The 15,352-nt window shown below is 40.0% G+C and overlaps 1 protein-coding gene across 2 annotated transcripts in view; it reads right to left on the reverse strand.

Annotated features, from left to right (window-relative positions):
• The window catches only part of DPYSL4 (dihydropyrimidinase like 4), a 257,621-nt gene that overhangs the window by 200,906 nt on the left and 41,363 nt on the right, over positions 1–15,352 (reverse strand). For both annotated transcript variants that reach the window (XM_086922540.1, XM_086922541.1), the window contains exon 2: positions 4,098–4,186. In XM_086922540.1, coding sequence (XP_086778666.1) covers positions 4,098–4,186 — 89 coding nt within the window. The remainder of the gene's footprint in view (positions 1–4,097; positions 4,187–15,352) is intronic.

Here is a 15,352-nt window from a genome sequence, read left to right on the forward strand (position 1 = left end):
AATCCTAATTAAAAGGAAATCCCACTTGAGCGGGTACACACATTTTAGTACTTGGGGTTTACCCTCACTGAACGGGTGTATTGGTCAGCACATACTTCTAGACAAAGACTCAAAATGGAGAAAAAAACTTGGGGGACTGCTGAGGGTTTCTTTGGAGTCTTTTTTAAGCCTGTCTTCCGGTAATGCAGATCTATGCAATTAAATCATTGAGATCTGTTCTTCGTGGTGTGGAGCTCTGGGGTCAGGTGACCCTTAATGCCCTGGTTCTTGCAAAGATTCGATTCCTGAGGCAGCTTAACCTTCCAGTAAGCACTCCACTGATACGACTAAGGCTGGATATGGGGCTAGACCAATTTCTGAAATTATTACCATTAGGCCCCCAATGTACTGGAGAAGAATTTGGACAACTACTGAGCTATCCTCATTTTGCATGGGTTGGGAGACATACTTGCAATACAGGGGGCAGGTGACTTAACCTGGATTAAATATGTCAGGGAAACACCCCTCTGAATAAGGAGAAAGATAGACTTTGGGACAATCCTGGTGGGGCATGTAGCCAAATCTTCAAACTGGAACCTAAAGTGAACAAATATAATCACGAATTATGCACTCTTTTACCAAGCCCAACCTTGGGTGCACTGCCAATGATTTTATACAACATAAAGATTATTTTAAAGCTGAAGTGTTCCTAGATGAAACAGAACCAAACCAGTTCAGAAATCTCTATGTTCATTTTAGACATGAGGCCTTCCCCATGCACACATAGGCCCAAAGATGTGTTTGTTGAGACTAAGTAGAGGAGCAGGACTGTTAGTTCTGAAGTTCGGCTGATGAAACCCTGGCCCATGTCCTCTTTTTTTGCCAAGAGTATAAGCTGGCAAAGGCAAAATGGTTAATCCCAATCTGCAGAAATTTAGGGGCTGTCCAGCATGAGGAGGCACTTAGAATTCTTAAAACAGACACCAGCCAGCACACTGTATTTGCAGTCTCTAAGTATTGATTAGCAATATGGTGCATAAGGCGCAAACACATCTTGGCCTCAAAATGTAATCACCCTTTACACACAACTCTTATAAATTGTGTGTTTCTTTAGACTCAATCCTAATATTTTCTGAACAATTTTTAATGGTTCTTTTTTTTACAGGTATCTATTAGACAGACATTTTTTTCTTGTGTTAACCCTATCCTTCTTTTGCCTCCTGGACAAAAATGTTAACTCTACATTCCTTACCATGCATATAAATTCAGAATTGTTTTTAGGCTGAAGGTTCGAAGTGTTAGCTAGGTTCGAAGTGTTAGCTAGGATAAAACTGCTACTCTAGATACAACAAGATTGAAGAAATACTGTATATTTTCTGTTGTAATGTACGTTTCACCAAAATTTGATTAAAAAATCATGTTGGTTGCTCACATTCTCATTGTGCTATCTGATTTTGAATTTCCTGAAATAATTGTACCTTTTGTTTAAATAAAAGTTTATATTTTTTTGAAGTGAAAATCTTTTTTAAGTCCTACTTATTTTTAAATGTGCCCTTCTTATTCATGTTTGAGTAATATGATTTATTTATTTATTTATTTTTTACACTTATAGAGCGCACTGATACCGGTCGGCGTCCTGGCGCTAAAGTGATAGTTCCAGAGAAGCGAAAATCTAGGTACTTATTGGGAGAAAAGCCATGTTTTTAGATCCTTCCTGAATGCCAGGAGATTTGTATTAAGTTTGAGGGAGAGAGGGAGGGAGTTCCACGCCTTCGCAGCTCCCCTGACAAAGCTCCTTCCACCCCAGCGTGCCCTCTTGATTCGGGTGGTTTTAACCAGCCCCAGACTGGCCGACCTCAGTTGTCTACCTGGTCTATACCACTGAAAAAGATCTTGAAGAAACACTGGGCCAAGGCCATGCAGTGCCTTAAAGACAATACAAAGGGCCTTGAACCTAATTCGTTTCCGTACCGGAAGCCAGTGCAGTTTATCCAACTCCTTAGAGACTGAGGAAAACTTGGGCAAACCCCCAATCAAGCGGGCAGCCGCATTTTGTAGAACTTGAAGCTTGTTGAGCACTCCCTGTTGTGCCTCGAGAAAAAGACTATTACAATAGTCAATGCGTGATAAAACGAGGGCAGTCACCACCGTCTTTCTACAGCCCTCAGGAAGGTACGGTAGAACCTTTCTGATAATTCTCAGAATGTAATGTACTGAGGAACTCAGCGCATTGACTTGGGGTTTAAAGGTGAGAAGGTTATCAATAACGACCCCCAAATTCTTCACCTTTGTAACAGGGATGGGAGGGGCCCCCATATCAGTGGGCCACCAGTTAGGGCTCCAAAGGTTGGTACTTGTGCCAAAAATGATCACCTCAGTCTTTGATGAGTTCAGTTTTAAACAGCTTTTAGCCATCCAAGAGCTGACTGCCGACATGCAATCCTGAAACCTGCCTGCCACCTCCCTCTCAGTCCCCGGGAGCACCGAGACCACAATCTGGGTGTCATCGGCGTATGATGTTAACTCAAACCCGAAGGATCTGATAACAGGGGCAAGAGCGGCTACGTAGATGTTGAATAAAGTGGGGCTTAGGGAGGATCCCTGCGGGACCCCCCCCGGGAGCTCGAAAGGTCTTGACTACTAGGAACACAATTGGTCTATTGTCTATTAAAACATTTAATGCGTTGAACTAATATAGAGGCACCGTGAACCTCTTTGTATCATTATTAGGGTGTACATCATAACTATTATTTATTTATTGTAATTGTTATATGGTACCAGTATAAAATTTTTCAGTCACTCCATAGCTCTTTAACAGAGAGAGTATGAGAGAAAGAGAATGTGAGAGAGAGATTAAGAAAGAGAGAGTTACAGTGTGAACAAGTCATTAGTAAAAGTGATGAAAGAGTGTGCATTTGAAGTCGCAGGGTAGGGTATCAAGGCACAGATCTGTAGGGTGGCAGAAGATAGAAAGCTGGGAGGGAAGTTATGGATTAGATTTTGTTTTTCAGAAAATGGTGAAAATGCTCCTTAAAGATTACCGAACCACTGGTGTGTTTTCATCTATACTTTTATTAAGTGCTGTATGTGGTCTGTAATTGCATATATGCAAAAGACTTCATTCATGGAACATTTCATCACCACTGCAAATTGGGTATTCTAGAACACATGAGAATCATGAAACATAACTGTCTACTTTATCCCATCCCAGAAATTTTTTTGTCGATAAAAAAAGCATCATGCCAGATCAATCAAGGGTAACTTCTATATCAAAAAATATGAAAGGTTCCTATATCAGCCTTCATCTAGTTGCATGTTTCTAAAGGTTAACCAGAAACTGATGAACTTCTGATTGTCATGAGAAATGACGTGTGTATTTTAAAACAATGCCTATGTTGTACTATTGTATATTTTTCTATCAAGCCAGTGCTGCTAAATTCGTTCTTCGAGCAATTGATTTCATTAATATCATTAATCGTTGCATTAATTTAGTGGTATAGGTTTAATATCCTGTTTCCCTTGTGGGAAGTAACTTTATACATACACTGAATTATTTCAACTACAGACTGATGATCAGTTACTTATCCTTCAAGTGGTGTCAGTTTTGCTTCTAATTTCTTTATAGTTGATGTTCTGTGCTTCTATACTTGTCCCATTGCCTCAATCTACATCAATAGATAATTTGCAAATGCCCAATATTGGACATTTCTAAACACTTTCCACATATATGATGTGTTAATTTGTTTGTTTAAGTATAGCTTGTTAGCAATATATGCATTTACCCTTAAGTAATGTCTTGTTTTCTTAGAAACTCACGCATATGATTAATTTACCAACTTTGAATTACACATCATTTACTCCACTACATCCAGAATAATATATTAGTCCTATTTTCCAGGAGCGCATTCTCTTACCTTTCTCGTGAAGAGATTGTTTTTGCTGGATGACTCACTAGCAACCTGTCTCTGACAGCTTTCTTTGTTACTCTATTTTCCTGCTAATGGTTAAGCTCTTTTAAGGTTGTATTTGAGTGTATTATTAGTAAAGCGTTTGAAACAAGACATTTTAAATTTTGAGCAATATTAGATATAAATAATTACAATTCTCAGATAACTTACTTGATCACCCCATCTTCGACATATAAATCCGCAAGAAAAGACTGGTCATCATTGACTATTTTTCCCCCTTTGATCAGCAGTCGGTCACTCTAAAACAAGATGATAGATTTGTGGAAAAATTTAGAAACTTTAAATAAGGTGCTCACCACATTAAACATATCACACGTTGTCATTAATGCAAGTGAGAGTTTATCCCTTTAATAGTTTGAATCAGTTTTATTTCTATTTACTGGCAGTGAAAATGTATTTACATTTGATGTAAAATCTATTATTTATTAAGAAAACAATGAAAAATATAATAAATGGTGTAATGTGGTTTCATCTTCAATATATTTGTAATTTACTGCTGACAAAACAACACTGCTAGCATTTAATAACTGATAAATTTTAATAGTGCATGCAAATACTGTTTATGTGATAACAGACCTTATAGGTTGGTAAGTGTAAACATTGTGAAAATGTTGAAACATATTTTAATTAGTCCATAACTAAATTAAAAAAGATAACAGAGGTTATTATGAGTAGAGGTGGGTGTAAATCGCAGAATTTGCAGTAGTGCCAATACGCAAAATTACAGGAGGTTATGCGGAATTTAGCTAGAAGCATAAACTAGCATTTAGCCAAAACGTACACAGAGATGCATTTTGCACCAAGAAAATCGGTATAAACATAATAGAACATGAAAAATATCTACCAGTAGCTGCTCAAGCACTGTTCTAGTGCTTTTTCATTAGGCATTTTTGCCCCAAATTTCATAGATTATGCAAATGGGTTTGATTGGTAATTTCACCTCACACAAGTAACATGAAATTACCAAAATTACTTCAATGACTGCCGCATCGTTACATTTTCACCAGGCCTAATTATGAGTTTAAAAGGTGGTCAGTAAATCCCCCAATGGACAAATAAGGACATTTCGGCTGGATTGGTGGGGAGCTTTTTGCCGAAAGTTCTCCCTCCTATTCAACCGAAGCACTGCTGGCAAAGTGAGATGCCAAACTATATAACAAAAGGAGGAGTATCACCATAGATAAGGCTAAAGAGCGATATCGGTGGGATGGAATTCTAATGAAAAAAGTAGAAGTCCTTCTTTGTTTTTAATGAACCCCTCACTCACCGATATGGTCGGTGACATGCTTCATCATTGGGGCCACCTTGACAGCCGAGTGCCATCAAGGTGTGCTGCAACACCTGGGATACAGTGGAGCGGGTATGTGAGTGATGAATGTAAAGAAAAAAATCAGTGAGTTAAAATTTGTCCTGGTATGGCTTATACAATATTTTATTCTAAGACTACTGGACAAAAATAAAAACAGTGCATGTCGATACAGTGATGGTTTTATTCTGACCAAATGTATCTGTGAGGTATGTGTGAGGTCTACATGTTTCAAACCGTCAAGTAAATTACCGGTTTTTAATCAGGACCAAAATAAGGGTGTTGGGTGGTCAGGGTACACTAACACCCTGCTGTACCTGCAACCCTTTGTTCCCAGATAACAAAATATGTTATAGGGCAGAGAAATAAGCAACCCAAAAGTGGTTGCATTAAAAGCAGAAGAAAACTCCTCTTTAAACTGAAAACTGGTTACTGGTGAATCATTTATTGCTCAACACCTCTAAAACAGAATTCCAGCTCATCTCCCCTCCGAATCTCATCCCCAAGCTAGACCTCTGGCTGAATCACCTCACTGCCTTCAATTGAGCGCCTCTCATAGTAGACGCAGCCAAGTCTCTCGGTATCCCCATGGACAAGCATCTGAACAAGAAAGGTCATATCAGCAATGTATGCAAAGGCTAACCACTTGATAAGATCGCTAGAAATATCAAACCTTTCCTTCCTCTAAATGATTTCAAGCAAGTGGTCCAAGCGCTTGTCTTGCCGAGGTTAGATTACGGTAGTGCTACCCTCTGTGGCCTTCCCAAATTTGCTCTGGCTCCTCTAAGGGCTGGACTTAACTCGGCTGCTAGACTGGTTACAGATACCAAGCGAAAAGATCATATATCCCCAGTTCTAAAATCCCTCAATTGGTTGCCCTTCGAAGCACGAATTCAATTAAAGATTGCTGTTCTTACACACAAAGCCCTTCACCTTAATATTCCTACGTACCTTGCGCAAAAACTTAAACTATCCTGTGGTGTAAGCGCTTCAAGAAGCGCATCTACCCTCTTCCTGAAACCACTCATCCTTAAGAAAAAGAGAAGTTGTCACAGAGCTTTCTCCAGAGCTGCCCCTAAGATTTGGAACTCTCTCCCACCGGAAGTTTGCAGAATCCCCACAGTTAAGACCCACGAAATGAGGCATGAACAACAAGGCAGTAACAGAAATACAAAGCCAGTGCCTGAAAGATGCACTTTAAGAATTCCAGAACAGAGAATTAAGAAATACAAACCTTCCATAAAGAAATACACTCTCTACACCCTTGCTGCCCACCTACACCTGTTTTATTGTATTACCCTCCTGGTTGTATTTTTGCACTGTATATTCTTTCTCTCCCTTCCTCTTAAGGATATTGTTATAGATATTGCTTTTGTCCATCCACCCATCATATTGTAAAGTGCTCTGTTATCCCTCAGGATCTTGTTTGCGCTATATAAAACGTTATAAAAAAATAAAATAATCATTGCCAATGCAAACATCTGATTTGACAAACTTCAAATGACTCAACTGAATGTCATCTTATCAGGCCTAGCCTCTCACAACATAATCTACACTGTCACTGTGCTGACCAAGATAGAAGGCTGTACATTAGTTAGTTAGTTAGTTAGCTTAGGTTTTAATGAGTGTGTAAATATACAAAGATTTCTGGATGCTGATACTGATATCTGGATACATCTGAGCCAGAGCGGTTAAAATAAAAAAGTTTTGAGAGGTTTTCTGAAAGGCATCAGGTGCTTTTCCGCTCTGAGTGAGAAGGGCAGAGCTTTCCATGCTTTCAATGTTACAACTGCAAACATTGTACCTCCCATCCTAGCTTTCTGGAATTTAGGCACTATAACTAGAAAAGCAGAGGTGGAGCGTAGTGTTCTGACTAAGGCACATCTCTGAAAGAGAGCTAGGATGTAATTCTTAGCATGCTTGTCCAAGTGAACAGCTTTGTAACAGTAGCAAGGATACTTGAAAGTTCATCTTTTCTCAATTGAGAGTCAGTGAATTGATCTCAGGTGTTGAGATAAGTGTTTTCTTTTTGGGATATTGAGGATTAAACTAGCTTCTGAATTTTGAATAAACTGCAGCTTCCTTTGTGCGTACGTTGGAAGCTCCGGATGTAGTGCATTGGTGTAATGGAGCCAGCTAATGACCTGGGCTTGAACAAGTTGTAGTTTATGCTCCTCTGGACTGACCATGAGAATCTTTCTTAGTATTTTCATCTTGTAACAGTAGGTAGCAAAGTGTTTGAATATTTGCAGCTTAAAAGACGTTTTGCTGTCAAAGATAAAACCCAGAATTCTAGATTTTATCAGGTTTGGGGGTGTTCCTATAGATTGTGGCCACCATCAGTCTGCCCAAGCTGAGAGGTTACCAACATCTACCACCTCTGTTTTATCAGAGTTTAGTCGCAAAGAGTTGGCTTTCATCCAGGAGGCCACACTCGTGAACCTGACTTAAAACTTTATTTTGAGTTTCCCTTCTCACCCAGTCTAATAAATAAATATAATATTATTATAATATAATAAATAAGTATCATCTGTATGGGTGTAAAGATTCACACCAAACAACTCTATTTCACAAGAGGTGCCACATGGCATTTGAAAAGAGAGGGGCTCAAAGCTAATCCTTGGAGACCTCCATGTGGTTGGGGCCCAGCTTCTGACTGGAATTGACTAAGTGCAACTGCTTGGTTCCTGTCTGTAAGAAAGGATATAAATCTTCCAAGCACTTCTCCCTTTACTCCTGAATCTTGAAGTCAATTAGGCATAATGTTATGGAAGATGGTTTCAAAAGCTGCAGATAGATCCAGCAGGATCATGGTAGCTCATTCACCTGAATCCAGGGCCATTCTTGTACCATTGGATGCAGCGAACAACACTGCTTCCATGCTCATGGTTGGTCTGATGCCGGACTGGACCCTGTGAAGTAGATTGTTATCCTCCATGTGTTGTGACAATTGTATAGAAACCCAGCTCTCTAGGATCTTTATCATCACCGGCAGCAAGGAGATCCGTCTACAGTTCGTGCAGTTGGTTAAATCCAATGACATCTTTTTAAATAGTGGTAGGACCACTGCCTCTTTACAGAAATTAGGCATCTGGCACATCTCTTAGGACTGGTTACATTAAAAACTCATCAAGGGAGCCATGGATTAGCCAAATATTCCGAACTGTTTGTCAGGAAAAGGGTCCTGTGATGAGACCAATTTGATAGTGCAGAGTCTATCCATAACTGTTTCTACCATAATCGGTAAGAAGGTGCTCCAGCTCTCTGATTTGTCATTTATTGTGGCTGAGGAGATGGAGATCGTGCTATCTTCTGCAGGAGCGCTGATAACAGGGTCAGGGAGAGAAAAGGTTGGCCAGAAGGGAGACATTGTAGTTATAATATAGGATAACCATTTTTGACAGAACTCCTGGGAAAGGAAAATGTATTTAATAGGAGCCGCTCTTGTGGCCAAGGCCTTGTAGTTCGCAAAGGCCTCATTAGAAGGGTCTTTTGATGAGCGGATGTGATTTTACTAAACATTATTGTGGAAAATGGTCAATAGTAGTTTATAGTGTTTTATATTTTTTTAGCATCTTCATGGTACCTGCTTCGCCATGCCCACTCCTTCACCTTGCATTGCTTTTTTGGCTTGTACTAGTGGATCACTGTACCAGGGAGCAGATAGGTGTACCCAATGGGAGATGCTTTTTTCTGCAAGTACCTTGGATAGAGCTGCTTTTATCCACTTACTAAAATCAGACATGTTGACATTGATATCTGCTGACAGTGGCAGGTAAGTATTAATTAGAGACTTGCTACGTTTGCTAGCATCCATTTTTTCCCACTGAAGAAAGGCTTTTTTACACTTAGGGATCTGTTTTCCAAAATACAGTTTATTGGAATAGCAAAAATTACTCATCGATGGTCTGACCATGTTAGTTTTTGAATACTGCAATACTTGCTTGTATCATTAATGTGGTCTACGGTATGTCTCGCCTGGTGGGTATGTACAAATACTTACTAAAGAAGAATGCATGCCAGTAGAAAATATTATAATGCTGTAGCATTTTTATCAATGGCATCATTATTATGAAGATTGAAATCACCTAAAATAGTTACTTTACTGGACTCTATGTATGCTGCAGCAAATGTAAAGTACAGATACACTACAAATTCACATTAAAATCTAGTTCAAAAACAGGATATCATGTAAGAATAAACACTAACAATAAATAGGCTATAAGAATCGACTTAAAATATTTTTTCAAAACTATTTCATCCATAAGACCAATCAATACAATCAAGCGAGCAGCAATTCTTAAAAAATTAAGAAACCTCTGAAATCTAATTTCATGTAGTAACTGATCTCGCCTTTTCTTCAAAGTAGCCCAAAGGTATGATGCCAATGAGACACACACCACAAGAGCATCCAGCATTTGAAAGAAATACAGTGCAGGTCTGCAACTCCTAAAATTACATTTGCGCAAGATAGGAATTATAAATCTCTTCGTCTGAAAAGTATAGGGGGAGCAGAAAAAGCGTATGTTCAAGTCTGTCTGTGAAGAAATCCTATCACAGGGGCAGAAGGTCAAATCCCCTTCAGAATATACATTGCTGGGATATCCCAACATCAAAAGAATATAATTTAAGCAAAATCTTATTAGAAAGAAGCTGTGCTGAGGGTTATCGATAATTGAGATAAAGAGTAGCTACAAGGGACTTTGTTTAGAATCTTACTCAATTATTTTTTAGATTCTTAGTTCTAACAATAGAACCCAAAGTATCCTCAGGATAAGCTAATGACTTGGTTAGACACTATTATCAAATGACAATACATTCATTGTTGGCAAATTTAAAAAGTGACAAGTAAAAAGAAGAAGAAGCACACAGCAAGGAAGGGTGTAAAGTTAAAAGGATTATTTATATTGATATAAATCACAAGAGGAAAAAAAAAAAATTAAATGGGGATACAGGTTGAAAGAAACAATACAATACAACGCCTATTATGAAGAGCAACAAATATGCATTTCAATGACAATTCATAACAGTAAAATCAACTCCAAAGGTGTATATAAAGGAAACCAAATACAAAAATATATCTAGGTGTCCTGTGGCAAAGTGCCTGGGGAGATGATCTTTAGGTCGACGTTTCGGTCTTTTAGGCTGTCGTCAACAAGACCATCATCAGGACTAGTTATTTTTGAGGAAAAAACCCCTTGAGAGGACCAGAGGAAGTAAATGGCCTTAGTGGAATTGATGAAGTTACACTCTGAGGTAGTTTTTAATTAAGCTGAGAGGATTGCTTAAAAGTCACAAAACGTATCTTTTTTAGAAGGAGACTCTTGTAAGAATGATTCAAAGTTCTTTGAAGCAGCACCAAATGTACGATCTGGTTTATATGTGGTACATATAGATACTTTCAAGAAATTAGCGGTAAATCACGGTGGGTCGGTCAGAGTCACCAAATATTTTAGGTAGAATGACAAGCGGAGGTTCGTTAATCACTCGGCTAGCATGAAGCAAAGAGCGAGAGTCGTCTGGCAACAAAACGTTTGTTGCCAGACGACTCTCGCTCTTTGCTTCATGCTCTCAAGGGGTTTTTTCCTCAAAAATAACTAGTCCTGATGATGGTCTAGTTGACGACAGCCTAAAGGACCGAAACGTCGACCTAAAGATCATCTCCCTAGGCACTTTTGCCACAGGACACCTAGATATATTTTTGTATTTGGTTTCCTTTATATATACCTTTGGAGTTGATTTTACTGTTATGAATTGTCATTGAAATGCATATTTGTTGCTCTTCATAATAGGCTTTGTATTGTATTGTTTTGTTCAACCTGTATCCCCATTTAATTAATTTTTTTCCTCTTGTGATTTATATCAATATAAATAATCCTTTTAACTTTACACCCTTCCTTGCTGTGTGCTTCTTCTTCTTTTTACTTGTCACTTTTTAAATTTGCCAACAATGAATGTATTGTCATTTGATAATAGTGTCTAACCAAGTCATTAGGTTATCCTGAGGATACTTTGGGTTCTATTGTTAGAACTAAGAATCTAAAAAATAATTGAGTAAGATTCTAAACAAAATCCCTTGTAGCTACTCTTTATCTCAATTATCGATCGCCCAAGCCTACAAGGGTAAATTGGGTTTCCACGTTTGTCTACAGTGCTGCGGGTTAGACACAGTAGTTGAAAAAGAACTAATTTATTGTTATTCTTTATTCTTACATGATATCCTGGTATTGTACCAGATTGTTTATTGTATCTGTACTTTAAATGCTATGAAATATAGCAAAATAAAGAGTATTGATTGACTGACTGACAAAACAATTGTTAGAAATGGGGATCTCTAGTTGGCAGTGGTATGCACACTGTCCAAGTGGGGACCATTCCTTCTAGTCAAGATAAGGGAGTTACACACCCAAGATAACCCCTGCTCCCATCCTTGGTAGCTTGGCACAAGCAGGCATGCCTATCTCAGAGGCAATGTGTAAAGTATCTGTACATAGCACACGCAGTGGCACAGTGAAAACCTTACAAATGGACACTACGCCAGTTTAGAGAAATAAAGTATCTTTATCTAAACCAAGCAAGAGCAAAATGCCAAACATCCAAGGTATACAACTCAAAATATGACTTTTAAAGGGTTTCAAGCAATTCTGTCCATAGAACTCTATGGATGTGGTGATTTTACACAAAGTACCTCATCATCATCAAATTCTTTTATTCGGTTAGACAATTTGTTAACCATAAAAAGTACATCATAATTTTTAAAAAACATATTCACATAAAAAAAACAAGTTAATGTTATTACAGTATTATAATACAATTTAAAAAGCCTATGACATTACAAAAAGAAAAACAGAAGGGAAAATACACTTTCAATCAGCTACATAGCACAAAATTTCAAGGTTTTGGATCTTCATTCCTTATTGCTTTACGAATTATTAAGCATGATTTCAAATACATGGCCAAGTTCTTAGCCACGTATTGTGAATCTGGCTGTTGCAATGCGAGAAGCGCTGGTCGGCAGGTCCTCAACCCCATCTGACGCAACACAGGCAAAACCCAGCGTTTGCGAGGTATGGCGTAGAAATAACAGAAAAAGGCTACATGCAAAGTGGTTTGGGACGAGACCTTGTCGCATGGGCATTTATCTAGGTCGTGAGACCAGTTCAATGGGTTTGGGAAGGTTACCAGTCGGAAAAACAAATTAAAACGAAACCTGGTTAATAGGTATTTTTCATAATTGGACAGGTAATAAGTGAGATAAGGCTGTATTCCTGGTGACACTTGAACCATCATGATGTGGGCATTTGATTGCTTGGGTAGTTCGCCGCTCAAACGAAGTTCCCTAAGATGGTTAAGACAATGGCACTTAAAGGTTTTTCTTCTTAGCTCACTGATTAGTGACGGCTCTGTTACATATTGGTTAAGATCCAAATCTTTCAAGAAATTAACAACATATGCCAACCATGGGATCTTTTTCCAGGAGGTCAGCCCCAAGCAATCCGAAATCAGGGCACGAGTAAGGTGACATTCAGGCTTAGACCAGATACGATGCCATAGCAGCATTGGTTGACATTTGATGTAGTCAGCTAAGTAGTCAATCCCAAGCTCAATATGGCATCCATATGTGGGGGCACTCTGAGGGAGGGCCAGCAGATATTTTACAAAGCCATTTTGAATTTTTGGGAGTTCAGCCGTGTTTACATAACCCCATACACCAGCCCCATATGTGGCAATGCTCTGGCATTTAGCTTGGTGAATTTTAAGTAGTACGGGGGGAGATGGCTTGCCCATTTTTCTAGAAAATGAGACAAGGGCAGAGGTAGCACGTTGGTAAAGCAGTTTTCTAGTTACCAGTGCCCTTTTCCACGTTAGCTGATCATCTATTAGAATACCCAAGTAAGGGTATTCCCTAACTCGTTCTAGTTTTGATTGCTCGATAGAGAGATGCTTCGAGCTTTTCACCTTGGGCCCCGTGTGCATGACAAAGGTCTTGGTCTTATTCACCTTTAACCCAAGTGAGAGCATATAGTTGCAATATTTGTCCAATTGTTTCTGCAATTGTACCAGGGATCTAGCAAAGATAACTGAGTCGTCAGCGTAGAGCAATGCTGGGATAGGGCGATGGTTAATGGTAGGTAAATCCTGGCTCCCTTCAAGCATGGCAGCTTCCAAACCATTGGTGTATAAATTAAACAGGAAGGGAGCCAGGACGCAACCCTGCCTAACTCCACGTGTTATTTGAAAAGAAGATGTTAGTTCGCCACCTGTTCCAAACCTTACGCAAGCCGAAGCTTCAGAGTAAAGCTCGCGCAAAAATTTGATTAGCGGCGGATCGACCCCCAACTTCTCCAGAATAGACCATAGCTTGGTGTGAATTACACAGTCAAACGCCGCACTAAGGTCGACGTAAACCATGAATAGGTTACCCCGTTTGACTCCCACATACTTTCCTATTAGAAGTGTCAAGTTTAAAGCCTGTTCTACGGTGCCCAGTCCCTCCCGGAATCCATACTGGAGGTCAGTAAGGATGTTATTTTCTGCCGCCCAATCCTGCAGGCGGTCAAGAATTAGGCGGCCCGCGACTTTACCCAATGAATCCAGGAGGGAAATGGACCTGTAGCAGGCAGGGTTATTTCTATCCCCTTTTTTAAAAATAGGAAGAAGTATGGAGGAGGACCAGGAACCCAGAAGGCCGGTGCTTAGCACAGCTGCCATTAACTGGGTAATAATTGGGGACCATAGGTCGATATTAGAGACAAATATATCTAATGGGACGCCGTCCGGGCCAGGGGCCTTTCCAGTTTTTGAGGAGGATAGTGCGCATATAACCTCCCCCAAGGTAAAGGATAGGTCAATTGGATACACTCCTTTTCTTGGGGACCCATCAAAGTACCTCATCAAAATACAAATGGCAAAACAGCATCAGAGGAGGAAAGCATTGAAAAACACAGCAATTCATCAGTTCCTGAGACTTTGGGGAGCCAATGCGTCAGTACTTATGTACGAAGGAGAAATATTAAGTCAAATCCAGATTGTAGGGGGAAGTGAAGAGTCGATATCCAAGACAATTCTGGGATGCAGGTAATGTGTCAGGGAAAGCTGTTGCACAGGTACAATACGTGGAAATCTGGAAGCGATGGAGATCAATTCAGCAGTGGGTTCTTCAGCCGCGGTCCCACAATGCGTTGATCTTGTCAGCCGCACAGCAAGACCTGCATTGGAGTCAGTGTGGTGATCTTGGACTTCGGAGACATGGTGCGCTGAACTTGAGCTGCATCAGTTCTTCGGGCGTAGGCAAGCACTGCGTCAATGTCTTCGGCTGCACGGCAGTGGTGCATGGAAATTTCTCCCGCATAGTGGTGCTGATGTGGAAAAACAGGAACTGGAAGTGGGATGCATTTATTTTGATGGTTTAAAGCAGGTCTTTGCAGCAGGAACAACCTCCAAGGGCCTAGAACTAGAATTTTCACCATTTGGCAGGTCAGACCTCCCAGCAGTGGAGCTCAGGGATGCTGTAGGTAAAGTATTTGCTGGCCCTGAGACTTTTTAACAGGAGGCAAGCATAAACATGCCAGGATACAAAGCAAAGTGCAGTCCCTTTCTCTCCAAAGCAAAAGCAGCAACTGCAGCTCAACCCAGTAAAGCAACACCCAGCAAAGGGGCAGTACTCCTCCTCAAGGCTCTTCAGCTCTTCTCCTTGGCAGAGGTACCTCTGGATTCAGAAGTGTTCTAAAAGACTGGGTTTTAGGTCCACAACTTATACCCCTTTTGGCCTTTGAAGTAGGCATTCTTCTAAGGATTATCTTTGTAGTGCACAGATTCTTTCCCTGCCTGGCCTTGGCTCCAGATGCACTCCATGGGGGTGGAGACAGCATTGTGAGAGGCCAAGCACAGCCCTATTCAGATGCAGCTGACAGCTTCTCCCACCACTCTAGCTCAGGAAGGCCTATCAGCCTTGTGATGGGCCATCAGGATATGCAGGGCAAACCTCAACTCCCTTTGTGTGAATGTCTAGACTCTAGAGTGATTGCACAAACAGGCCTCTGTCAGTTTAAACCAGATGTTGATTCCATAGGCAGGTAGAGGCACAAAATGCTTAAAC

Source organism: Lissotriton vulgaris, chromosome 5 (genome assembly GCF_964263255.1).
Source record: "Lissotriton vulgaris chromosome 5, aLisVul1.2, whole genome shotgun sequence".
Classification (NCBI taxonomy): domain Eukaryota; kingdom Metazoa; phylum Chordata; class Amphibia; order Caudata; family Salamandridae; genus Lissotriton; species Lissotriton vulgaris.